This window comes from Dromaius novaehollandiae, chromosome 15, assembly GCF_036370855.1.
Source record: "Dromaius novaehollandiae isolate bDroNov1 chromosome 15, bDroNov1.hap1, whole genome shotgun sequence".
In the NCBI taxonomy this organism is placed as follows: Eukaryota; Metazoa; Chordata; class Aves; order Casuariiformes; family Dromaiidae; genus Dromaius; species Dromaius novaehollandiae.
Genome location: NC_088112.1, coordinates 6,138,534 through 6,165,326, shown reverse-complemented (window position 1 = coordinate 6,165,326; position 26,793 = coordinate 6,138,534). Strand labels below are relative to the sequence as shown.

At 44.3% G+C, this 26,793-nt stretch overlaps 2 protein-coding genes across 6 annotated transcripts in view; one reads left to right on the top strand and one right to left on the bottom strand.

Moving 5' to 3' along the window:
- Positions 1-5,578, top strand: part of RARS1 (arginyl-tRNA synthetase 1) — an 18,493-nt gene extending 12,915 nt beyond the window's left edge. For all 3 annotated transcript variants that reach the window (XM_064520843.1, XM_064520845.1, XM_064520846.1), the window contains 9 exons: positions 9-129; positions 438-567; positions 930-1,034; positions 1,984-2,162; positions 2,745-2,854; positions 3,695-3,800; positions 4,281-4,453; positions 5,046-5,293; positions 5,437-5,578. In XM_064520843.1, coding sequence (XP_064376913.1) covers positions 9-129; positions 438-567; positions 930-1,034; positions 1,984-2,162; positions 2,745-2,854; positions 3,695-3,800; positions 4,281-4,453; positions 5,046-5,293; positions 5,437-5,546 — 1,282 coding nt within the window. In that variant the 3' untranslated portion in view covers positions 5,547-5,578. The remainder of the gene's footprint in view (positions 1-8; positions 130-437; positions 568-929; positions 1,035-1,983; positions 2,163-2,744; positions 2,855-3,694; positions 3,801-4,280; positions 4,454-5,045; positions 5,294-5,436) is intronic.
- Positions 615-26,793, bottom strand: LOC112982213 (rho GTPase-activating protein 7-like). Of its 3 annotated transcripts, XM_064520840.1 has the most exons (12): positions 26,582-26,793; positions 19,476-19,547; positions 17,821-17,902; positions 16,309-16,372; positions 13,910-15,252; positions 13,276-13,446; positions 12,334-12,493; positions 10,803-11,001; positions 8,616-8,835; positions 6,703-6,811; positions 5,824-5,989; positions 615-3,776 (listed from the first exon to the last, which is right to left on the bottom strand). In XM_064520840.1, exons 1-11 carry the CDS (start codon positions 26,589-26,591, stop codon positions 5,972-5,974), a joined length of 2,448 nt encoding a protein of 815 aa, XP_064376910.1. In that variant the 5' UTR covers positions 26,592-26,793; the 3' UTR covers positions 615-3,776; positions 5,824-5,971. The 3 variants fall into 3 exon arrangements, with proteins under 3 accessions (XP_064376910.1, XP_064376911.1, XP_064376912.1); XM_064520841.1 differs by lacking the exons at positions 615-3,776; positions 5,824-5,989 and having other exon boundaries at positions 10,799-11,001; XM_064520842.1 differs by lacking the exons at positions 615-3,776; positions 5,824-5,989; positions 6,703-6,811; positions 8,616-8,835 and adding an exon at positions 9,557-9,963.

The window sequence follows — 26,793 nt, the reverse complement described above, 5'->3', positions numbered from 1 at the left end:
GCTTCAAGGTTAAACCATTTAGGAGATTGGGGCACCCAGTTTGGAATGCTCATTGCTCACCTCCAAGACAAATTTCCAGATTACTTGACCATTTCTCCTCCCATCGGGGATCTCCAAGCTTTCTACAAGGTACTCTTAGCAAATAAGTGTGATATTTATGTTGACATCTGAAAAGCAGATTGAGGGTCTTTGTAAATTTGCAGTGTAGTTCTGGAGAAACAAAGTGTATCACTCTTAATAGATTACGGCAATTACCTACTAATAGGTAAAGAAGTGTGCTGTATCTTGTCTTGAGCTTTTGGTTTGGGGCACATTTAAGGACTTTGTAGGCATGCTGCCTCTGTCATTTGAGACAAGAATGATTTGAGAGTCTGTTATGAATATTTGTGTTTTAGGGGGAAGCAGGTGCTTTTTTCATGTAGTGTGTTTCACCACAGGAATCCAAGAGGAGATTTGACACAGAGGAGGAATTCAAGAAGCGTGCCTACCAATGTGTGGTGATGCTGCAGAGCAAAAACCCGGACTTCATCAAAGCATGGAACCTGATATGCGACGTGTCTCGGAAAGGTGAGTTTGCCAGATACAGATACACTTGACTCAGGAATAGAATGGTATGGCTTTCCTCACTTTGTGTATGAGTCCCTCCCCCATGTTTTTTTTTATTTTTTTTAAAGAAATCACTGCCACACTTCTGTGAGAAGCTTAAAATAAAAAGGCAATACAACCAAAGCATTGGGCTCTCTGAAGAGAGTGCAGCTAAATCTTTTGTCTCCCGAGTCCTACTTTGAGCCCTATTCTGATAGCTTGACCAAGAGACTTTTTTTTTTTTTTAATCTTCAAGGACTTGCTGTGCCCATCGGTAAATAAATGTCACTAATTCTCACTGCATGCATTTAATGAAAGTATTTTGTTCTGTTTCCCTCCTCAAGAGTTTCAGAAAATCTACACCTGCTTGGACATTACACTCACAGAGAGAGGGGAATCGTACTACCAGGAAATGATGAAAGACATTGTGCAAGAATTTGAAGACAAAGGTGAGGCTTTCGGTCTTGGAATAATTCTGCACTTGTCAGGATCAGCGAGGTAACCTCGCTCCTGTTTGGCAAGGCTCAGGACTGATGTTTTCCGAGTTGCATGTTCCCCACACTTGTTCTTTTTCTCAGCGATGTTTCCTGAGTGGATCTTTTGTGGAGTTCCTCCTGGAGAGGCTTTGGCAGAATTTATTCTTGTATGGATCATTCCAGAAAGCTTTAATCTTTTTGTGTGATATTTGTAGGAAATAGCATGAGGTGCTACTGGAATTTATTCTAGCCTCAATAAATAGTCAAGGAGCGATACATGACAGACTTCCCAGTGTTAGTGTTGCAACTACTGTAATGTGCTTTGGCTGCTTCCTGCCTAATCACATCACAGAAAGAGAGCTTGCACCTGAGAAATCTCTGTGGGGACAGTGGCATTTTAGGATCATGTTGACCTTCAGGCTGGCAAGAAGCCAGATGGGCCGTAAGGAATCTCTGGGTTTACGTGTTCCTGTCCGGATATGCAGTCAGTGACTACCTTGACTCTTGGCATCTGTAGTCTTCTGACCAGTTTGATCTCTGCTGTCTCTTCTGCTAGTATTCATTTCCTTAGAGTTTCTGTTGCCTTTAATGCCCCATTTTGTGATGCTGTTTTTGTGGCTGTAAAGGTGGATCTGGATGGCAGTGACATGAGGTTTTAAATCTGATTAGGTCTCTTTTGGTAAGGCCAGATCTGCTTGTTTGTGCATAGTTGTCTGAGTTCTGAAAGTGCAGTGCAGAATGTGAGATGACTAGGGAGGGAGTTTCTCTTCTTCTTCTTTTTTTTTCATAATTTGCGCTGTTATTTGGAATGTGAGTGGCCTTTTCTTCCTGGTGGCATCTAGGAAGGGAAGTGTTTCTGCCCATCCTGTCCTGCAAACTCCCTATGCGATATGACAGGCCATTTATTCCATTGCTTTTCTAGGATTCGTCCAGGTGGATGATGGGCGGAAGATCGTCTTTGTCCCAGGTTGCTCAGTCCCCTTGACAATCATGAAATCAGATGGAGGCTACACATACGACACATCCGACTTAGCCGCTCTTAGACACAGGCTGTGTGAGGAGAAGGCAGATATCATTATCTATGTTGTCGATAGTGGGCAGGTGAGTATGTCAACCTTGGCTGTCACTGCTGCTACAGGTCCTCAGGTGTGTTAAATGATGGGTGCAAGAGTAACGTAGGTACAACACTGTAGGGGTTTTCAGCTTGGTATATTGCCTCTTGTCCTTCTTGGTGTAACTGTGAGCCTAGTTTGGTGACTGGTGATTTCTGTGGAGAGCACGTAGAACCAAATGAGTAGGGAGACCTTGTCACCTGGGAGTGAGTGATGTCTGAATCTCAGCAGATTAATCCCAAAATGAGATTTGTACTGTTTATACAGACTGTCCTTACCTGAGGAAATGCAAGGGCCGTGAGGTTGTCCGCACCATATCCGAGTGGTGATGGGAATTTATGGTTGCTCAGGAAAGGTCTTTGAACAAAGTGGGGCTTTCCCAACTGGAAGTTGTCTGTGAAGCTAAAATCATTTCAAGTTTCATTGTGAAGGAGATAAGGCTGTAAGCGATGTGAGCCTTAGGAATGTTTATCTTGTCCTTTGTGATCTTGGTGTGGGTGCAGGAGACATTTGGGAAGAAAAACGTACCTGAAGGGGTGGGTTGAGAACTGGTTGAATTTGTTCCCCGCAGTCGGTGCATTTGCAAACAGTGTTTGCAGCTGGACAGATGATCGGCTGGTATGATCCCAAAGTGACCAGAGTGGCCCATGCTGCATTCGGAGTGGTGCTGGGAGAGGACAAGTAAGTCTCTGAATGAAGTTTTTCTCTGTATCTGCTCTGAAGAGGATGTTTGAGTGAATGCAGAAGACTTGCTTTTCCCTGTTTGTTGAAAAGTATGTATGTAGCATGCCAAAAAAAAAAAAAAAAAAAGCCCACATTCGATGCTGTTATGTGTAGCTGTGAGCACACGTCACGGTCCTTTGACGCACACAGTCACTGGTGCTGTAGTGAGGCTCCCTGCTCGGCCTGGCTTCTGCTGCTTGGCAGTTGGGGAGGGTACCCATGTTGCCAGTGGGAATGGCTGGTGGAAGTGCCGAGGAAGCTGATGGGAACAATGGAAGATGGGGAGGATAAAGGCTGCAATTGCCTTTATTTTCTACCTGCCTCGTGGCAGGTACAGTGAAAGGCAGGAACAGAACCTCTGTGTCCTTGGCCGCAGGCCAGGCCCTTCGTACTCCAGAGTTGGTCTTAGGTATCTGTGAAGGTGCAGTTAAACCAGTGCACTCTGTAACTGTTACATGCAGTTGCAGACTGAGTGGTTTTGCTGTATGTTTGTTTGTTGTAAGAATAAAGATGAACTGCTGAACTAGGCTGGGGTCTGGCATCGGTATTGCGTCCTGCCTAACACACGGGACTGAGACAGGTCTTCCTGACCGTCTTGAGCTTTCATGGCTGCACTCCATGGGTGTTTTGACAGATTTCCACACTTTTACTTTCTGCTAGGTGTAGCTGTCTGAGCAGTGTCAATATCTTCAAGAAGGATGAGTGGCCTGGAGCTGCCTGGGCACATGTGGAGTCCTAGAGGGAGGGCAGGAGTGTTTTGTGTCTTTTCAGGCAGTCATTTTGGCTGTGTGTTTTCAGGAAAAAGTTCAAAACTCGTTCAGGGGATACAGTGCGTCTTATAGATCTGCTGGAAGAAGGGCTGAAACGAGCCATGGACAAGCTGAAAGACAAGGAACGAGACAAGGTATGATGAATTGCTTATCCTTCCTAAGGAATTCCCAGGTTTCTTCACAGACTTGCGATTTCCACAGTATGGATGCAAGCTGAAAACACAGATACTGGCAAACTGCCCGGGAGGTGGTGTGGGTTGTGGACAAAATCAGTGTTGTTATCTGGGAGCAGTTAGGGTGAGGTGCCATCATGGGAAAAGAAGAAAATCTCCCTAGGGCTCATGTGACTTAGGCACAAAGTGCTTTAGCGTGCTAACAAAGTGCTATTCCTTCAGGGAAAGTTTTTATGAGTGCTTGGATTGTCCAATATGCGGTCTAAGGATGGCGGGGGCTGAATGTTTGTTGTGCGGCCTTGTTGTAAAGACATGTGTGAGCTGGGGGCTGAGGACCCTGTGGGTAAAACCCCTTTAGCTGCCTGGGCTTTCACCTGAGCTGTGTGCTGCTGGCACAGTGTTCCTCCTTCTGACCCCTCTCCTATTTTGAAATTTTAACAGGTCCTCAGTGAGGAAGAGCTGAGAGCTGCCCAGACATCAGTTGCTTTCGGATGTATTAAATATGCAGATCTCTCCCACAACAGACTAAACGATTATGTATTCTCCTTTGACAAGATGCTGGATGACCGAGGAAATACAGCTGCTTATTTGCTGTATGCCTTCACACGGATCAGGTAGATCATGTATGCTGTGAGTGGCTTTAAGGTGGTCTCTGATGCTGTCTGTGATTGATTGATTTTTTTTTTTTTTTTGGCAGAGGGTTTTGTGTGTATGTAGAGGCAGGGGGGTGACTCAGTGCTGTTTGGGGTAGTTGGTAGAAGTCAGCCACGCAAAATTTTACCTGTCGTTGCAGATGATGTCCTATACTACCTGAAATGGGGCTCCTCTGTGTGACAAGCATTCTTGGCTTTTTAGCTAAGCGGGAGGGAACTATGGAAGCATCTGGTGGTGGCCTAAGGAACTGAGGGTTAAGTGGCTGGAGAGCCTGTGTTTCAGCAGTTGCTCACCTCAGGTTATTGCCATACCTCTTCTGGCACCCTGGTTGGCTTGCTAGCATCGGCCGTCCTTGCCCACGTGTGTGCCCAGAGAACATTGCTCCCCCTGCCTTGGCAGCATCTCTAGGATGACTCCTAGGGCAGCGCAGCACCTCCCTGGGTGTTCTGGGGCAGACTGCTCTCTTGTAGTCCAGGACTGGGCAAGTTAGCTGGAAACAGGACCAGCTGCAGCGGGACCCTCACAAGTGGATTGTGTTTTGGATCATTTCAGAGCTATTGCTCGCTTGGCCAGTATTGATGAGGAGATGCTGCAGAAGGCAGCCAGAGAGGAGGTGCTCATCCTTGATCATGAGAAGGAATGGAAACTGGGCAAGTGTCTCCTGAGGTTCCCTGAGATCGTGCAGAAGATCCTGGAAGACCTGTTGCTGCATACGCTCTGTGACTACCTCTATGAGCTGGCCACAACCTTCACTGAGTTCTATGACAACTGCTACTGTGTCGAGAAGGACAGGCAGAGTGGTGAGTGCTGGCCTGGCATGCAGCATGTGCCCCACACTGCAGTACAGGTGACCTGTGGGGCAAAAGGGCTTTGTCACAGAACAGCCTGACCAACTCCTTGCTCACTATCCTCTCCTGTTTTGGTTTTTTTTTTTTTTTTGTAGGCCAGATCGTGAAGGTGAACATGTGGAGGCTGCTGCTGTGTGAGGCCACTGCAGCTGTCATGGCCAAGGGCTTTGACATCCTGGGGATTAAACCTGTGCAGAGGATGTAGCTGTGCCATTAAAGTCACTCGTTGGTCTGGCAGTGTGGTCTGTGTTTTTTTAATCTATGTATAAAGAAATATTTATTATATAATGGGAAATAGAAAATATATTTTTATAATATAATTATGGTGGGTGTGTGTGTGGAAGGGAGGGAATCTTCTTCTGAAGGAGAAGGTGTCAGTGCTGTAGGGAGCCTTGGGGCTGGTGTCTCAGTTCAGGGGCTATATTGGGGGGTCAGCCCCTGTGAGTGAGGACAGCACCCCCCCCTCACACAACAAACAGTACCTGAGTGAGGGCAGCAAGGCAGGGCCAAGGCCTGAATGTGAGTCAGGAGGCAGGGTCAGGCTCAGGATTGGTGCCAGTGATGGTAACCAGAGTCAGCAACAGTCCAGGGATTGCCAGAGAAGTCCATAGTGATGCAGCGTAGCCGTGGTCAAGCCGGAAAGTTGGTCTGTGGGATGGGGTCCAGCTCAGTGACTGTTGCTCTGCCAAACCCAGTGGCAGAACCTCAACTTCAACCAGATCCCACCAGGGAGGAGATGGTGGTAAGCCTCCCCACAATCAAAGCCAGCTTTCAGCCGCTTGCCACATACATTCTGCATGCCACACCGGACCATCTCTGCTGCTGCTGCAGTTGCGCAGTAAGCTGATGCCACATCTCTAGGCCATGCGCACATGTGCAGCCTCTGCCCGCTCACTGGGTAAAACTGCCCAGCGGGAAGGCAAGGTGCCTGTGTTAACTTTGGACACAAAGCTCCACACAGGGCATGCTTTGCCCCTTCCTCTCTGGTCCACCCCATCCTTCTGCTCCAAATTAATTCCTGAATTCCTTGGACCTCAACTCTGACCCCCTCCCCGCCCCCGACCAGCAGCAGTGGCTGCAATGCCATGGTGCGGCCGTCTCAGAATCTCAGACTGCCTTAGACACTAGCCCTGCTACCATCTCTCATTGTGCCCCACATCCCCTCACTAGCCCTGTCCTGCCTGTACAGTCTTTCAGGAAAAACCTGAATTATGTTTGACAACACATAATAAAATAAAGAGAATGGAGGCAGCCTGGCCTCTAGCACAGCCTACAAGACAGCCTTGCTGACACTTCTGCTCAGTGTGGGAACACCCCTCACCCTGCACCGTGCTTTTGCTTTGCTACAGCAAGTGTCATACCTGGAAGAGCCTGTTACACTCCATTATCATGTGGGCCAGGCCTTGTGTTGCTGCCAGGTTCTCATTCAGTTCCCTCTGGTCTGGCTTCCCCAGGCTGTACTTCCTGTGACTGGATTGGGGGGGGGGGGGGGGGGGGGGTGGGGGGAGACAGACAGACAGACAGACAGACAGACAAAAGGGAGGCTGTGTTAACAGGAGCTACGAACCACAGTTACAGACTGCGTACCTTGTACTACCAAGCTGCCCTCCTTAGGGACCAGGAGGCACCAGCAGACATGCTCTGCACTGACGGATCCAGATGTGCAGTGTGAGGCTTGTGTTACACCACTGTAGCAAGGTATGTGGAAACCATTATCCTCCCAGCATACCCCAAAAGTGCCTGGGCTGTCACCGAACAGTAGCGAGGGCTCCTCAACTTGGCCAAAGACAATAATGACACCCCCCCCCACCTGACTTGCCTGCAGGCATCAAATAGCTAGATTCTTCCATATCCTGCAAAGCCCTTGCAGAACAGCTTAAATCTTTAGGCCCAAAACACCATGCCACAATTTTTTCAAAGACATTTCAAAAACCAGTCTCCTCTTTTAATTCATAAGCATCCTGACTTCTGATACTTTTATTTGTGTGCATTCCTGCCAAATGGCTTGAAAATAGGATGGAAGGTAAGACTCCTCAGCTCTGCTCCTCAAAGTTAGAACTGTCAGCCTCTACCTTTCAACATGTGAAACCTGCACTATGGCATTAATGCTTAGTTATAAAAAAAGCTAACAATTCAAAGCAACCTCTCTTTCAAACTGTGACAACAAAGAGAAAGTTCAATTTCTATTTTGGGGCCTAATATTGCAGAGTAATATTTATTTAAGTAAACCAAAATCTCAAAGGCACAAATCTCTAAGTATGCTGGTCCACCCCCCCCCCCCCCCCCCCCCCCCCCCCACCCGCAATGTGTCTGCTCAGCCCAGGGAGATCTGGGTAGCCCTGCACTCTATTTACACTCAGGCTTTTTCAGATGTTTTGTGCCACTCAAAAGAAGTCCTCAGTGTTTTCTTTCCCCTCTCTGTGCTCTCCAGAGCCTGCATTATTAGCATGAAAGGTGCCAAAGGCACCTCTGACAGTTTCTGCACCTCTCTGGAACTAGTCCTAGTCTCACCTTTTTAGATCATCATGTGAGAAGATTAAGTGGCTGCTCTGATGGGTGCACAATGTTTCCATCAAAGCCAGCTGTCCTCTTTACCCTGATACAGTCTATCCATATGCAGGAACATGGAGTAAAGCAAACACCCTGCCTCAGGAGACCAGATAAGGCACGAACGCTCTCAGAGATTACTTGACTACTTTGGCCCAAGGGCATCTTCCTCCCTGCACGTACAACAGGAGGATGTTATGCAACCCACATACTTATGCTCATTAAGATAAATTTACAGAATCTTTGTAGCTCAGTTTGGCAGAAACCACTGCCTTATCACTCAGCAGCATTAGTGCCAGGGATTCCTGCAAGCTGACAAATATCTGTAGGACCTTAAGACTGCACCTGGGCTTAGTTCACCACTGCAAAGAGCCATATTTTTTCATCTGCGGCACCAGCCTAATGCAAACAGTGTGCTGCACGCTGAATTCCAGGGCAGGGCACCTGCATCTACAGCTGATCTCAGAGAGTATAACAGTCACAAGCAAGGCAGTCTATCTCACATTTAGACTAGTCGGGAGCATGACAAGAGGGCCTCAACATAGTTCTAGGCACTAGACGATGAGTTACTGGATGTCTGCATGGACTGAGGTGAGCTCCTGCTGGACCTGAACGATCGTATTTGAGACAAACCCCAAGACATGTACACTTCCCGCCCGCCCCGCTTCGTAGCAGACATAGAGGAAAACTACCGACAGTAACAATGCCAGCATTAAGATGATCATACCTAGTGGATGAGGAGGAACTGTCTCGTCTCAGAGTGTTGAGGTGAAACAAAGAAGGCGCGAGACAGACAGCAATGTTGGTTGGGGTCATCTGGTTTTCCTCAACAAAAGCAACCACATCTCGGAGAAAGAACAGGAGGATTTTCAAAGCTTCTCGGTTTTCCTTTGGGAGAAGGACAATAGCAGCCTGGACAGCCTGAAACTGCTGATCCTTTGGCAAGTCTGAGGATAAAAAAAAAAAAAAATCACGAAAATCTCACATGAACTGCAGAGGAAGTCCAAGAGGACATCCACCAACACAGTCCCACACAGGACATTGAACCTGTAGGTGCATCCATTTTCTTGTCACTCTAGATCACAACAAACAATGCTTGCTAAGGCCATTATTACAGCTGCATCACACAAGCCCAGTTTTCTCCTATTGCTTGTCAATACACACATTCACATCCAGTGATGCTGGTGCTTAATTTGCTGTAACGTGTCTTGAACCTCATGCTAAAAAATTTGCACTAAACTTGCTCTTGTTATAATCCAAATAACAGCTTACCTATCTCCCCACGAAACATTACTCTGGAATAATAGTTTAAAGCAGATACCTACACCACTGTTTTTTCCTTTCACCTTCAGACCATGAAGTCAATAGATGCCCTCAGATAACTCAGTTCTGGCAGGCAAGCATTGAGGGAGTAATGTTTTGCCAGCATATTTTGATTTGCAGTGAAGCACAGTGAGATTAGGTGTCCAGATAGCTTCTGCTGGACAGTAGGTGTGGGCAGTCTACTCTGTCATTCGTCCTCTATGACAAAGACGACGATACCTCCTTTTCTTCATCATTACAAAGGGTAGAGCGTGACTTCTGTTTCCTTTAGTAGGAGCGCACATGCAGAACATACATACATACAAAACATACTTCTCGGCAAAAGCACCACCTTTCCTTTCTCCCAAGTACGGTTATTTAAATTGGGCATGTGCTCAGGTAACATGTGACCGAAGAAGGGTCAATAGAGTCCAATCATAAATGGAAAGTAATGGTTCCACATCAATCAGATGGGGGAACTGTGCAACCCCTCACAGACAGGATCTGTGGATACAAAAAGTTTATGAGTTCTCAAGTTCTCAAGGGGAATCTGGGCAAGTTTATAGAAGAAAACACCACTGGCATTTGCTGTGGGAAACCCTCAGGCTGAAAACAGGAGGAGACCTGGGGAGAATTGTACATGCTCACCCTGTTCACGCTTCTTTCTATGCATCCACCTACACCCAGCATCAGGACGCTGGAATAGACGGTGGTGGTATGGTGTGGTCACGGCTACAGCAACGATATACCAGCTTTGACAGTAAGAAAACTTCCTTTAAACAAACAAATGAACCTTTTCAGACAAAAACCCTGAAACCCCTTAAGGTTTAAAAAATAAAATCCAACTACATTTTCAGGTTCTTACACCATACACAAGAGAGCAGCAGCACACATGATCATGTTGACAAAAATCACATAATACAGGCTAAAAAACAGTCCTCTCAGAAATCTTGCATTTTCAAAACCTTTTCATAAAAAAAGAAGAAACTTGCATGTTTCAACACACGCCTCTATGGCAAGCTACTTCCCCCTCGTCGCTTTTAAAAAGTGAATACCTTGCTGTCAAAGTATTGGAGACAGAACCTTTTTAAAAATACATTCAATGCTAGAGTCTCAAAGATGATCACAGTGATAGCACAGGTGGAAACTGGCTGATGTTTCCAGACAAAGATGCCATTTCCTAGCAACTGTGCTTGGGCACCTTAATAAAGTGATTTTATCACTATAACATGATTCTTGCACAGGGAGCTATTTCATGCCACGAACAAGGGGACAAGATTCATTCCTCATTTTGCAGAGATAAATAACTATTTTAAAACACAGTTGAGAAGGGTTGTTACAACATATGTTGTTGCACTGTCTCTTCTCTCCCACTCCTCCTTTCAAGGACAGAAAGAAGCTTTAGCTCTAGAGCCTACTGGCAATCTGTTTTCAAATATTGTCTCTAAGTTAAGAGACCCAGAGAGCTCACCTTTTCAGGCATGCCTAGCCTGATCCTCTGATTAGCATCGGTCCCAGTTCGTGAAAAATCAGGCCCTGGGCTTCTAGCTGAATGTCGAAGCCAACATAAAGTTACTCCAGAAATTAGAAAATTACAGCTTTTGTTACCTACATTGGTAGATGCGGAGGAAGGATTCGCAGAGCCTGCTAGTAAATATGGGTTCAGGAAGGTCTCGGAAATACTGCTTAACCATATCTGCCACATCAAATGCTGACTGCCCTTCATAACATACATTGTTCGGGTTGGTTTCATTCATTTCCCTTAAAGACAGGATCCTGGATTTAACACCAGATTTTCGGAACAGACCAACCTACCAATAAAAGAAAACAATAAAGACAAAGAGAGGCTTTATCAGGACTCAGATCTCCAAGAAGTTATTGATCCTTCACTTTCCTTTTGATAGTTAAGGCCCTGTGGTGGCAGGATCTATATAATCAAAGTATTTTTTTTAATCAACAGGACCAGCATGCTCTTCTGGGCAAACCATGACTGATGTCCCTAAAACCAGCTGGAGAGGGGTACCAATTTCCATGTTTCTTTGCTTTTTCTTTAATCCAAAAATGCTTTTTTCCTTTATGAAGTCATTTCTATCAACATTTCTCAGTTCGCGTCAGTGGGCTTTTTCCACACATTAGAGCTGCAAGCTTCTACTGGACCAATGAGTGTTCACCCAAAAGCAAATGTACACCAACACCCCTGCTGATCTACAGCTCTACAGGTCAGCGAGGGGCAATTTTCATTCTGAGAGAAATTATGATTTTATTTTTAATATAAATTTCAATCCAATTTCAAGCAAAACCCGGACTAAGTTTCCCCTGAGAACCTCAACAAAGCTCAACAAAGACCTCAACAAAGCTTCTCCTGAAAGGTTCACAATTTGTCACTGAGATAGTATTTATATTCATTGGTCAGTTATATTAATTGCATAGATACCATGACCTCAAAATGAAACATGCTGCCCTCATCGGAAACTGTTTGCTCACATTCAAGCGCATGCCACCTAACTGCACACTAACCTCACAGCATGCACGCATTTTTGCACTTTGGCATTATATTATACACCTACACATTTGCAGAGCATAGCAAAAAGAAAGATCTTTAACTAATAATGCACCATGACACGGGGTCTCCCATTTTTGCACCTTTGCTACAGAAATAACATACGCGACAGACACTTTCACCTCCACGCAGGTATCTCCATTTAGTGGATAATACGGATTTGAGATCCAGAAAAAGATATTACAAGCTCTGCTCTAATATATTATCTCCACTTAGTGGTGCATTTCATGTGAAACAAGAGTAATGTTCACACAGGGTCTAGCACTACCAGCAACAGAGAACAGAGGGAATACAGATATTGTGTGATTGATAGGTTTATTGCCTAAGGAAGCAGGGAGATGCTACCTCATCAGGAGCAGTTGTTTGACTACCTGCACCAAGCAAACTGACTGCAGATGATTTTAGCAAGGCAAGGCAGAAACACGGCATAGGACTAAAGGTAATCCCAGGCTGCCTGGTCAGACCTACACCTTTCCACTCTTTCAGAGCCCTAGGAGGCAAGAAAGTCCCTCACAAAAGCTGGAAGCAGAGATTGGCTCCTTTGGAGTAGCCGGAACTACTTTAGGCTGCTTCATGTTCATACCTGGTCAAGAGAGTGGCTTCTTAAATAGTCCAGTGCTTGCAGTATGCCCTTAGGTAGCGGGTGATTTGTTCGTCGAACGTTCAGAAGCAAGGGAACCCCAAACACATTTTTGTCCTTGTAGTCAGAGGCTTTTATTTTTTTAATGAACTTTGGTATAGTCCTGAAAAGAAAACAAAAACAAGTGCATCCAACCCATTAGCTCTCCAGCACAGTTCCTTCTGCTACTATATTTTTACCACATGCATGGGAAAGGACTTGGCTGGACTTGAAATATCTCCAAATTTTGCCACTTACCTGTACATGCAGCATCATACGATAGCCAGAAAATCATTAAGGAGGGCACTTCTAGGAGGCACCTCCTCATTTGAAATATTCCATCCCTTTAGGACACCGCAAGCTTTTTTGTGCTTCATTCATTCTAAATTCAAATACGAGATCTCTACCACGAGATGCAAACTGATGTTTTCAAGTCTTAGGAGTTTCCTGGCACATCATTATTTTAATTCAAACTGGGACTTGAGGCTGAAGGGACAGATCCTCAGCCTAGCCCCCTCTCACTTCAGCCCAGCCTCCTCTCCTGTCCAGTAATCTCTACGAAGGGCTTGCTTACAAAGCCCTGCCAATGGGCAAGGTTACAGAGACACTACAAACCATTTTAAAATCGGTAACAATATGACTACCAGAGAAGACCAAAGTGCAATCCACAACAGAGGAAATCCTGGAATAATCAGGATAATAATAATAATCCTGGAATAATCACTGAAAGAACCACAAAACAGCCAGTGATTTAACAGGACAAAATTCCTCATCTTGGACACTGTAATCCAGGCAGACAAGGAAATTCACCTACTCACATTCAATCCCTTTTTTTTTTCCCAACAAAATTCAACAAAGCTTTAAATCTGTTTTATAAAACAAAAGCTTTAATATTAGACAACTTACCAGTTCCAGCCCTGCTTACTGGAAGGGGAGTATCTGTCCATTAGAGCCGTGAGTTTCAACAAAGCCAGCTTTTGCGTCCGGGCTAGGTGGGCAGCCGACTGACTATCAATTTGGACAGAAAGGCTTTCCAAATTCACACTCTCTTCCATAGACCGGGGTTGTTTCCCATGCCTAAGGGATAAACATTGTCCAAGGTAAATGACTATTCCCACTGTCCCTGTCAGCCCTCTGCCTGCATCTGTGAAATACCTAAGACTCTAAAGGACCTGCAGGTCCCAAACACCTTATGGTTAATTGCATTTAAACAAGATACTTCTCGTCCAGGAGGTACTATAGCCACACAAAAGGTTTCACTAAGGAACACAGCAAGCTAGCCCTGAAGTCTGATTCGAAATGTCTAACTAGGTCCTCCTGTAGATTATGAGAGTGCTACTCTCAGCAGAGATCAGAGCATATGTAGATATGTGAATGTATACAGACCAGCAGTGCCTAGGACCAGTGGTGCACACACTGCTACTTGGAACAGACTTAAGAATATCTTGTCGTGTAAAAGCAATTACATTTTGAGTAGAGAGAACAGATGGAGAAAGCTTCCAGATGGGCAGCCTACTAGTGAAACCCAAGTATGGCTAACCTGTTGGCCTTTTCAGAGCCTGTTACGTATGCCACCTCTGCAGAACTGAGCTCCTTGACCAGTTCACAGCTGCTCTCTCCCTCGGTAGCTGGGAAGTCTGCTGACTTATCTTCTGAGTGCTGTATTTCAAGACAGCTTTCTTTAGGGAAGGATGGATACACAGAGGTCAAGTCATTGGCAAAGTCTGAATCCCCATCATCCGAGAACTTCTCTGTCCATCGATCGACCAACTTCCTGAGACCTTTGACATCTTCTATAACACTGTTCAGCTCCGAAAAAACATCGTCATCACCGGCTTCCACCACCTCCAACTTATCAAGTTGAATATCGGGCATGTTGTCGTATATGCTCAGCCTGTTACCTGTGCACAAATGGGGGCTACTGGGGGCTGTGCAGTCCTTCGAACTGCTTCTGCTCCTGATCCTTCTGCACCCACGAAAACTCCCAGTTCTCCAGTTGACAGAAGAGTTGTCTACTGGAGACAGGGAACTGTTTCTAAGTGCTTTGGGGAAAGTACCAGGCTTATGGCCTTGCGGTATTTGAAACATCTGGTTCGTTTGCAACTTCATTTCATTTTGTAGGTCTTGCTCAGATATATCGTTCCCTAGCAAAAGCTTGCTGCAATCCAAGTCCTCTGCATATGTCCCCCCTCTTTCACAGTGGCTTCGTGGTTTTGTAGTGGGACTTGGAATGCTCCCTGTCCTCCTGTTTTCAGACTGATTGCTGCTATTGCAGCTCTGGAGACAATAAGAGGAATTGTTCTTTGTTTGGATGTCAGAGAGGTCAGAAATGTTTACGCAGTTAAACATCCTCAACTTTTCTTCATTAAACCCTTCCAGAAGGACAGGTTCACTTATTAGGGGTTTGGCCTTTGAGTGACCACTCCTTAAGTTGCAGCTCCTTAAGTGCAACTTCTCCATTTTCCTAAGAAGGCTCTTCCCCTTTTTATACGGTGGCTTCTCTTCGCTGGTGTTATTTAAAAATCCAGTGGCAGGAGGAGAACAACTAAAGGTGTCTGGTGAAGCCACTTTATTTGAGGAACACCTTGAGGAACTCCTGCGAGTCTCCACATATTCAAAAGGTTTCAGGAAGCTAACGGTGTCACTGTCACCACTGCTAGTACTGTGAATTGAGGACACATCATGTTTCTCTGCATGATCCAAAAATGTTATATCCTCATTGCCGGCGCTCCTCGGTGTTGGACTGCCTGGGACTGACGCACTAGCACCTTCCTCTCCTGGGAAACCTTCTAGGCTCTCAAGACGAGACCATCTCTGACTGGATCTCTCATAAGCCCATTTGTTACTTATTGCACAAGGTTCATCATCTTCAGATTCATCACTCTTAGAAGGAAAAAAAACAGATTTCAAGGGAAAAGTTTGGTAAACTTAAAATTACTGCAGATGTAATAAAAAAGGAGACTTAAATTTTCTGCCTACTTCCAAAACCCCCAACACCTACATATGGAAATGTAACCATCATTACACGTTGAGCCTTAAAGTCTGTTCCTGAGCTCTGTGCTGTCAGTTGAAAAGCACAGAAACAAATTCATCCCAAACATGCTGACAAATCGGGTAATTTTACTACAGGAAAAGATGGCAGATTTGATCTGAGGAGGATGAAAATTCTGTTTTGCAGCAAATCAGGAGGTTTTAAAGAGTGAATTTTTCCTGAAGCCAAACAAACCAAACTCTTTTTCATGTTTTTGAGACAAAAACACAACCATTTTTTGGTAGAGAAGCATTTGACTGTGGGCTTGTGGCAGTGTCAACATCTGGCATGCCATCTTGGAGACCTCAGCCCCTCCAGCCCAGGAGCTCCATTTGCGGTATTGCCACCATTCCAAGCGAGCGCCTGGCCAGCAAACCATACGAAAGATGGGAATGACTTGTCTCTCCTTTATCATTCCCTCAACGCATAATGGAAACTTTCAGAAACCTCAACATTTTTCCAACAGATGACATTATTTTCTTGCTAAAACCTATCCAGCCCAAAAAACTCAGCTTTTGACAATATTGGCTTGTCCATTTTCATTTCTTATCCCTCCTTCAGGCAATAAGAGTGAAATTTCACTTTCAGACCTTAAATATGGTGTGAAAATACTTTAAAAAAGCATTAAAACACATGCTAAGGTGAGTCCTTGGTGCAATTATTGATCAGCAGTATGTGTCAGAAAAAAAACCCCTAACCCAGCTGACAGAGCTACAAAATGAGTATTACATATGTTCTGTAAAGAGTCAGCCCTCATCAGGCATGGAAAATGCAAGTACAAGATGGAAGAGAATAGAAAGAAAAGTTCAGAAATTGCTATTCCTTCATGCACCTTTGAAAACTAGTTCTTTGGTATAACAGCTTAACACATTCTTTATGAGAACATTAACTATATTTTACAAACATACCCATTTCCTCTGACGGCTTATTTCCACTTTCATTGAAGCACACTCGTTCAATGTGTTCAGCCGTCTAGGTGTAAGAAAAAAGACTGAAGTTTTAAATTAAATTACTTCATTTCTTAAAAACGGACACACTCAAAACTGGTAGTGAACTTCTAAACTGAATCTGCATTACTGGCATCAAAGACCGACATTTTGTTATAGGTCCTCCATACACGCTGCCACGCCAACGCCCATTAACAACCCCAAGATGTTCACAGCTCCAATTCTGCCATCGTAAGATAAGAGAAGAGGGCCATAACTAATTAGTTCAATAAAAATCTTACGATGAGCTTCAATGATGATAGTGAAAAACTGTGAATTGATTTAGGACTTTTCATTTTAAGAATATGAAAAAAGTCTGAGTCAGCTTCTTAAAAGACTAATGACAATTGAAGACATTAACTTGCATCCTTGGAAGGACTTTACTATCTATCATTTTAATTAAAACTTATGAGATAATAAGGTCACAAATGAGACAAACTCTTAATGGTTATACAAACATGCAAAATCAACAGGGAGGCATACTGGCAGCCTGCAAGAAACACTCAGGACAAACTTCATATCAAGAAAGAAAATATAGCCTAAGTTCTCAATAATATCTGCTGTGCATATATATATGTATATACACGTCACTCCTTTTGGAGCTCCCAACAAGCCAAATTTGAATTCAGGAGAAATCACAAACAAAGACCCAACCATTTTGCCAGAAGAGTAACTTCTCTTTCCTTTAAGAGCTACAAATTCTCACTGCCTCCCTTGGATTGACCATGCAGCATGGCATGGACAGTATGGAGTTCACATAATCTGCTAAGCGAACTCATAACGAGAAAGCTTCAATAACTGCAGCGCACTTTGTTCTTGCACTACTGCCGTCGTGGCAGTCCTACACCAGGGAAGCTCACAGAGCAATGAGCTCTACTTTGCACTGACAATGCAATTTCACTTGTGTGTTGTGAACAATGGTGGCAAAACAATAAATTTTAGGTTAATGCTTTTGCTTCTTACTCAATAAAACATTCTGGAAAAAAACAGAAAAGGTACCCCTTTTGCAGATCATTTTTGCTGTTTGTCTGCCTGGAACATCTCTTCAGAAGCTCACTAGTCAGAGGAAATCCTTGCACCCAGTAATATGTAATTCTGAAGCGCAAATTGTCAGCCTACCATGTGCTCACAGGGAACTGATTATTCTTCCTCAGCCTGCAGAAAACATTTCGCATTGCAGAAGAGACAGATTTGATGCTTAATATAACATCACTGAGACCTTGGCTGACGAAGACTCGTAGGCACATGCTTACTTTACCTTTAAATACTTAAATCAATCAAATTTAGTGGTACTTAAGGATGTGCTCAAGTGATTTCCTTCAGTGGGAGCATTAGGGAATATCTTAGTCTCCGAAAAAAACTCAGATATGAAAACAGGAATGACAAACAACTTCTGGAGTCAGGCACTGAGGATGATTCATAATGAACATTTACCTGAAAAGGGATTCAATGGCATCTCCATCTAAAAATTCATGATCTTTCCTCACAGTTTTTACATCAATAGGAAACTGCATATCTGTGAATAAAAAAATTATTTAGATTTTGAAATCTGAGTTATAATCACAAAGATTTTCAATCTGGCCACATATTTAACATAGATTAAATAAATCTAAACCTATAGCTATATATTCACGCAAATGACCTTCAAGTTGGTATGAATCTGTTCCTTAGAGCAGATGTGAGAATACGTTAAGGCATCTGCTCGCTCTCATTAACTACAGGTACACCAGCATTTCCTGCATGGGAACACAACATTTTCAGCAGCATGCCATCCACTTGCAGTGGCCCTGACAACTATAGCCAAAACACAAAATCAAAGCTTTGCTTTGTTTTGGTGCTCTGCACTCCTACCTTATAATAGAGTATAAAACTAGGAATATTTTACCTGAGCTTTTGCTGATGGTAAGGTAAAATGCAGCACATGACATACTCTTTTTGAGGTGTAATGAGCCTGACAAAACTTGATGTGCTTGAAGCCAATCGATATTCCAGCTGCAGAGTTTAATATTCCAGCTTTTGTGATTTGCTTTTACAGATAAAGGAACCAGTGAGATCCATCAATATTTTCTTGGTTTACTTTTTAAGCTTAGTTATCTAGTCAAGCCAGGGCACTGCTTAAACAGCAAGGTAATACAGAGGTTTCATTATCCAAAAGCATGACAATATACACTGTCAACAAATTGTAAGATTCACAGCTTATACTGTAAAATCTGCTATAGTCCAGTGGGAAGCATTATCATGGGACATCATGTTTCAAGGTAGGGGCTTTTCAAATTTAGCTCTGCATTTCCTGAGTGCTCAGTTTCCAAGCTTTAATTCTGCACTGAACAGGGGAAGTGGGCACAAGAGCCCGCAGTAGTTGGCGCTAGTTCTTTGCACTGTAGCTCTTTGTTCAAATCTGCCCTAAAAATAGATTAGATTTCATTAGAGTATATTCCCTGTTTGTAACAATAAATGCATATATAAAAGAAGAGCAGTTCTAAGGTGTAAGCAGAAATGTTATCTAAAAACTGTATGAGCCCACGATGCCTCCATTTCTCCCCCCACGAGTAATATGTACTCGTTGCAGCTTATTAACAAAATGAAAACAAGCTGATACTGTGAAATATGACTGTGGTTGGCCACTTCAGAGCATCTGTTTGAAAAACTTATGATTGCAAGACGATTTTTCCAGCATTCTTTTTCAAAACACCACTCAGAATATTGCTCAAGATCTCAGGCTGCAGAGGCCTTAGATGAATTTTGGCTGCAGTCAGTGAGTTAGAAAAAAATAACACTCTAAGGAAAGGAGACCGAGAAAATTATAAGCAATTAAAAATCACAAAAGCAGAAATTTGCTGCAGTTACAGTCTAACAATAACCAGGAATATTTGGTCCTTCATGGAATTGTACTGAATCCAGGTTGACCTAATCATGATGTCACTTCTGTAAGAACACAAGTCAGGCTGCAAATTTTTTGCAAGTTTGCATTAAGACACAGCAGGATTTCGAAGTGTTTCATCAAAAGTGTCAGGTTCTGACAGATTACTTATGTAAACTATTCTACTTGGATTTGGTGTCAGCTGCTTGAAAAGTCTTTCAGATCATACCTTCAAATAACTGAGCGTACTGGGGAAAACCAGCAGCCCTCAGCCAGTCGCAGGCTTCTCTGGCTTCAGTTTCTGCAATGAAAACATAAAATTGATCACCAGCAGCACTTACAAGGGCTAGTGACCAGCGCATGATTTTACAATTTAAGCAAGCTCATTTTGTCCCATGGACCCTCAAAGTATTTTATATATGAAAGTTTTGCTACTATACTTGCATCTGACACACTTCCACATACATATCTTTGGAGTAGTCGTTCCAACATAGATATCAAACATATGACAGTTCAGATACAAGCACTACTTGAGATGCCATGCATCAGCGTGCACCAACTGCCCTTGCAATTTGTACACTGAAACATCTTTTGTATGTTGAAACGAGTCATCAGAAAAGGGTATGATACACGTCTGTCCCGGCACAGCAAAGCCCATTCATGCATTCTAGTTCTGAGAGCTATGACAAGAAACAAACAAATTCTATAATTAGACTTAAAATGCTATCACAACATTAATAACACTGGACCCTGCCTAAGCATTCCCAGAACGAGAGTTCTCAAGAGTACCTGTTGCTAGGGTCTATCAATATTTATTTCCTAGCCAACTATCAGCTCTACTTGGCAGTCGCTTCAGCACAGCAGATGTCAGGAATTAACTGCTCATTTTGTGACAATTAATAAAGCCCTATGGCCAAGAGTGTAACATTCCCACAGGAGCAGAAGTAGAATATAACCTCACAGAATCACAGAACACTCACCAGATGTCTCAAAAACATAAACATGTTTAGCGTTAGCACATACCAGCAGGCTCTAAACTCTGCAAATACTGGAAGTAACTGGGTCTGTTGCAGAGAAAAGGAATCCCAAACTACACTCCTTTTTTTTATGTCTGAGTGCTCTCCAGCACAATTACAACTGATGCCAACCGAAAGGCAAAAATTCAATGCCTGCTTTGCTCAAACTTCTCAGCAGTAAATCATCAGTTTAATGTAGTGAAAAGACTCATCAGAATCCTTCTAGCACTTCCATGAGTTTATTATTCTACTTTTAAACATTTCCATTACCACTTGATTCATTAGGACAATGGCATTTATAACAGAGGCTTCCCCACACAAAACCCTGTATGTTTTTCATCTGACAGTAAAAAGGTACCACAAGATGATAAGGATAATTCTATACAAAACAGATGCATGACTTTCCTTTTTTTTTTTCAAACTGCAGAACAGAAATTAATTTCTTCCACAATAGCCTATATACATTGTGATACCATTTATTAATATACTCAGCACCACAATTTATCATGATCTTTATCATAACACTGCATTTACTGAAGATCAAGGCATGGGACTAATAAAACACAAGCATTGTACTGAAAGAGCAAAACAGAAAAGAAAAAAACGGTGACCAGTCAAACAGTAAAAGTCTTCACAAAGACAAAGCAATCTGTGGTTTTCACATAGGTCAACTCACAAAAGAAAACCTCGGCAGTATCACTAACCAGCTCAGCTGTGGAGAGACTACAAAGCTGTCCTCACTTCAGAACTTCATTTTTAGAGCAAACCAAACCGTGAACAATGATGCAACTAAGAACAGGGTAGAAAATACGTTGCAGCTGGTGAGGTCATCAGCAATGAATATGGCTGTAAATGGAGTGACATTTTCACACTTACTTAGAGGTGGCCTCTTCCACAGGACAAGGACACAGAAGCTGGGTCACATTTCTTTGCTAGGGCAGTACTGTGAATCTTCAGGCCTTTTAGCACACTGTTGCACAGTTTCACTTTGCAATACCTCTCTTCTGGAGCCTTACAACCAAGAAGCACCAATACATTCCTTGGCCTGACTCTACAATTAGTTGCCATTAGATTTACTGTGATCGTTCCACTGCTAAAACGACAACCAAGTGTCTTACAACCTCCATACTTCTGGGAAGTCAGTGCTACCTCCTCCCAATCCTACTAGAGACTGAAATCCTAAACAGCAAATGGATGCCTAGGAATTATACTCTGATCCAAGGAAATTCCCAGACCAACCTCCATTACAATGAAAATGATCAATTTGAGAGGAGGAAGTAAAAGGGAAACAGGAAATAATTGCTCTAAAGGAAATAACCGCTCTCCACAAGGCTGCATTCAGTACTGACGTAAGGGGCTGCTTTGCCTTTACGGCGCATACAGCCTGAAGGATGAGTGAAAACTCATTAGTTGGTAACGGCAGAATACACATGAAATGTCCCAGTAGTGGTTTCTGTCAGGGACCCTGGTCAGTTCTAAAGCTCTGCAAAGAAAAGCCACAGAGGCCTAAAAGAAGAGCAATAATCATGGGTAGCTTTAATGGATAACAGCAATATATCCACCTTGGGTAGCAATTGTTACAAATAGGTAACAGACACTTATAAATCCTTCTGCAATGCAGGCGCTGAAGTAACACTCACAGTTCTGTAAACTTCTGTGATGCTTTAAAGCATACATTTAAAAACTGCCAAAGTTCAGTTAAGCCTACGCAAGATTCTTTCATCAAAAGCAGAGATCATCTTCGTGCAGAGTCTTTCGGCCTATTGAAAATGTCCTCACATTAGTTTTTTGGCCAAGAAAATAGTACAGCTGAGCCATTTGTGCCACAGATCCATTCCTAGCATCTGACCCTAGTTCAGTTTCATGGCCCGTCTACTCTGCCTCATCGTGAAATGATGACAACATATACTTTAGGACCCAGCCTCACTAACTGATTAGAATTTGCTTTCCCATTTCTGTAGCTGTACAGTCACTATAAAATAATCATTCAGGTTTATTGACCAGCTTTTAAAAGAGATCTGCTCATAAACAAAAGCTGATGCCAATTGCTTGGTTCTTTGTGATGCTAGAACAGCTGCTCGGATGCTTGTTGGAGAGGAATTAGCTCTTCCTAAATAGAAGCAGGAAATGGGGGCGCCGTTAGAAAGCCGGCATGGAGCAGTGCTCCAACTACTACTGCAATTGAGCATCTCTGCCTCTGAGTCAGATGTCACACAAGCAGGAGACAATTTTTATAGACCTTATTGGCACTATCTGTGTGAGATATGGAATACCAGAGCAACCCTAATATGTCAACTCCTTCTCATGCACTGATTTCATAATTAGGCAGATGAAAAAAGTCCATTTGCTGCAGGCCTCATTACTCTATCTTAGACTAGAGGCTACCAGCAAAATTCCCAAGGCAAGTCAGTCGTTTCCCCTTGGGCCATGGGAGGTTGGTCACTACCAGATCGTCATGAGAAACAGAACACAAATACATGACCTGTGCAGTCTTCTTGGTCAGTTTTGGGCTGAAGATGGTCCAGTGCAGTCCCAGTGAAAACAGAAGTCAAAATTCTGACTCTTCCTTTTCCAACCGTCCCCTGACAAACCTTGTCCTCCACAGCTGCTGTGCCTTTTTCTCCCATAGCAGTGCCGTCCTGTGCTCTGCTGCCCCCTTCTCTCTGGAGCCCTACCAGCTATATTAGCTGAAGACCTGAAAATCCTCATTCCCCTATTTGAGCACCATCCTTTTTGCCAACCAGAGAGCAAACACAGACTCGTAAAGCACTTAGAACATCAGAAATGCTATAGTGCGTATCAAATCCCTGTCTGAACGAACACTACTATTAGCAGGAAAGCTTGCATAGTTATTTTAACCAACAGTGAAGAGACATCTCTGCTGAGATTCAGACATTCTCTCTATCGTATCTTCCTCACAAGAAGAAACTATGCAAGGAGAAGCAACAACTGAAACCTACTAGAAAGAAAACACGAAACAGGCCAGTCAGCCTTACTGCAAGATGATCATGAACTTCGACTAAGCTAGAAAGAATGGCAAATTGCACTTCAATGTTTTTAAAAAAAAATCTTGTAAATAAAACTGCAGGATGCAAATTTCTGTTTGAAAACATAAATACAAACACATTCTTAGGATGCGGCACAATGCCTCAGTTACACAGATCTGCTGCCAAAACAGAAATCCTCTTTCTTTCCTCCCCCCTGACTACACACTCTTAACGCCCTTCTTGCACCACCTCTGCTGATCCCGTGTGAGCAGGCCCAGCCGGCCAACCTGGCAGAAAACTATTCTTTTTTTTTTTTTTTTGCAAGATCAGTTTTCCAATACTTTAGCTTTCTGAACTGTCTACCATGTTCAGACAATCACCAGTAACATGCCAAGGGAGGTGGTGGGAGTGCACGCGCAGGGAGCGGCGTGGATGCACGCAGCTGCCCGCTGGTGGTGGGGAGCCCCGAGGGCAGCTCAGGCCAGCGTAGTGTCAGACTCTAGCCTAAATGTATTATCTCTCACAGCAAGGTCTCATTTTTGCTTTCCCACCTTGGAAATAATTTTTAAGGCTATTTTAAAACGTCAAGATAGACGCAATGTTTTTACTTCTGTCTTCATACAGTACAGTTTTCCAGCTTTGACAGGTAAGAATCATATGGTGATCAGGTCTTAATACATCAGAAGGATCTGTGTTTAAGTCTGAATCTCTTCCAAAACCATGCCAGTGTGCAAACACTTTCAGAGGTTCTTCTTGCTGCACCTCTACATTAGTTACTCCAGAATCCTACTTTTCAACTTTTCTGTAGTACCCAAGTACAGCACTTCTGAAAAGAAAAAGATTTTCTCAACAAGCCCAGCTCAGCCCAGCTCACGAGGCACTCACGTTGGCTCTCCTTCCCATGCCACGCAAGCACAGACATGAGAACAGAAAACAGGGCAGGACTGATTCTGCCTTTATTTGATTACATATTACACCACTTTGGAAGGCAACATAAAAAATTCCACAGAATTCTGTTCATTCCTGATCTTTGGGATTACACGGGAAGATTTTTTCCACATGGTACTAATTGTCCTAGAGCAGCAACAGACAAGCGGACACGCAGAGCCCCACTTTGTGACCTGCTTGATTGAGCACAGCAAAGGCATGCGTTCAAACAAGTGAGATGCCGCTGCCTCCCCTCATCGCTGCAATCCCGAACTACTCTCCTCCTCAGCCTCCCCCAGAGCAGGAGTCAACGAGCACCGGTCGTGCTTGGCAGCCACATGCCAAACTCCGCATGGCATTTTTCCTACGGCTCATGGGCTGCTGGCAGGTTCTTTATGCAGTAACTTAGATACTGTCATTGTTGGGTGTGCTGGCAACAGTGGAAGTGACAGGGCCTTTTCAGGGTCCATTTGGAGACAAAATTTTCAGTTCCCCATTGCATTTTTCTGGTTTGTATGTCTTGCTGGGTCTATAAAAATTTGCGTTACCTCCCTATGACTTAGAGCAGCTAACAAGTTATTTCATTTTATTCATGGTTTATGAAAAATGCATTTGCTGAGATAGAACTATGATTTCCTGAGGATGTTAAGAACTGAATTATAACCTGTGAGAAGACCTTCAAGAAGTGTCTTTTTTTAAGGTGTCTTCCCTCATATTCAAAGATACAGTCAGCACATGTTGTCTGGCCAAGGCTAAATGCCACGCTTTCAAAGCTGGGTGTTTCGACTGACCAGACCAAGCAGTCAAGGGCTTGTAAAACTGTCAAATTCTCCAAAATATTCGATGTATCATACATAAATGGAAATGTTTATTCTGTTGTCCCTTGTGCAATGCAGACTAGCAAAGCCTAATTACATTTTATTAACTCTGCAGAAGGAAAAAAAAAAAGGATTATTGCTAGGAATTTTGCCAGGATAATTTAGGCTCCATACAGAAGATGAACATAAATGTCTGGAAATTAAAAGGCCAAGATATTTGGCCTTTCTTACTTTCCTGTTGTGCTGGTGCTTTGGAATTTCAGCCATCTCTTCAGTTACCCGGGTGGGAACTGCAACGTAGCCCAATACTTTGTGGCAACATTAATTGTATTTTTATCCAGCTCCTTGGCATTAGCCTCCTATGTTGGTTGCTGGGCCCCAGACAAGTTTAAAGGCCTTCTTTATGGAGATCACATTAACTAGCTTGTCAGTGTTTGCTTTTTATAGATAGCCTAACTAATTTTTATTTGTGTCTACATAAGTTAGAGAAGGCAGTGTTTCCTCTGCAAGACTTTTGAAGGGATCAAGGGAACTGGGTATTTAAATCCCATTGACTTTAGGAGGAATGAGAGTCTAACTCTCCAACTTCCAACTCCATGCTTGAAAATTCCTGTCCAAGGAAATGGGGCAAGAGACGGGGGATGTGGCTCCCTGCAGCCTGATCCCAGATACGTCACTTCTCCGTGCTTTGGTTCAGCTGGCTGCAAAACAGGAACAGATACAACCTTCTGCTGATGTTTCAGCTCCCTAGGGCTGTTCTTCTACAGGACCCCTACAGGTGACTGACAAATATTCAGTGTAAAATTTCTAGGAGGAACTGTAGGTAACCGGAAGGGCAACTGCTGGCTACCAGCAAAACTGGTATTAACAAACCTGCAGCAAAAACGACGCTAGTGCAAACAAGTGCATTGTCCATGCTCTTTCCTCATATAACGCTACATTTTCCTTTATTCTACAAAATGCCAAAAATCTCAGTGCCTGTGTTACAAGTTCAATTTATAAATCATTTAACCCAGCCGAGGCTGCTCAGTAAGTGACGCTTTTCTCAAAAAAAGCTTCACGGGCTCCCTGCGGGCGGGCTGTGCTGCGGCAGCCGCGGAGCCCAGGTCGATGGGCCATCTCCTACGCGGTCAATACGCGCTAATGAAATGTGCTGACATCCAACGGCGCGCAGCAAGGGCAGAAAACCTAGTTGCCCAAAAGGCACATGCTCAAAAGGGGACACCAAATTAGGAGTCACCAGCAACAGCTGTTAGAAGAGCAATCGGAAGCGTAGGAAGCCCAGGAAATATTTTAACACCAATAAAGCAGGCATTTAACAGAGGAACGGCAAACCTCCACCTGAACTCCGGCTCGCCAAGTCGTTTACCCTACGGCAGCACAGCCGAGTTCACCGCTTCGGGCCGCTCCGCCGCCCCGCCTGCGGCTCCCGCGCTCAGAGCCGCCCGCCCGCAGGAGCAGCGCGCTGCCCTCCGCGCGGGGCGCAGACTCTCCGCGCCCGGGCGCCAGCGCGGGAGCAGCCGCCACCGCCACCGCCCCGCGCTTCCCGCTCCGCTCCCCGCCCGCCCCGCCGCCCCGCGCCCCTACCTGTGGGCATGGCGGCGCCTGGCGGGTCCCGCCGCTCGCAGGGCGCCGGCGGCGCGGGCAGGGCGCGGCCGCCGCCCCGGGTCCTCCGCGCCGCGTCGCCGCCTCCCGGGACCGCAGCCGCGGGACAGCCCGGCCCGGCCCGGCGGCGCTGCCCGGCCCCCGCAGGCGCCGCCTCCCCCGCCAAGCCTCGCCCTCCGCCCCGCTCCGCAAGG

Excerpts from the sequence above, each read along its gene's own strand:
- LOC112982213 (XM_064520840.1), bottom strand. Across the intron at positions 16,373-17,820 it reads GCCATTGAATCCCTTTTCAG|ACGGCTGAACACATTGAACG; the intron begins GTAAATGTTCAT and ends TCTTACACCTAG. Across the intron at positions 8,836-10,802 it reads CTTCCTCCGCATCTACCAAT|ACTTGCCAAAGGATCAGCAG; the intron begins GTAGGTAACAAA and ends TTTTATCCTCAG.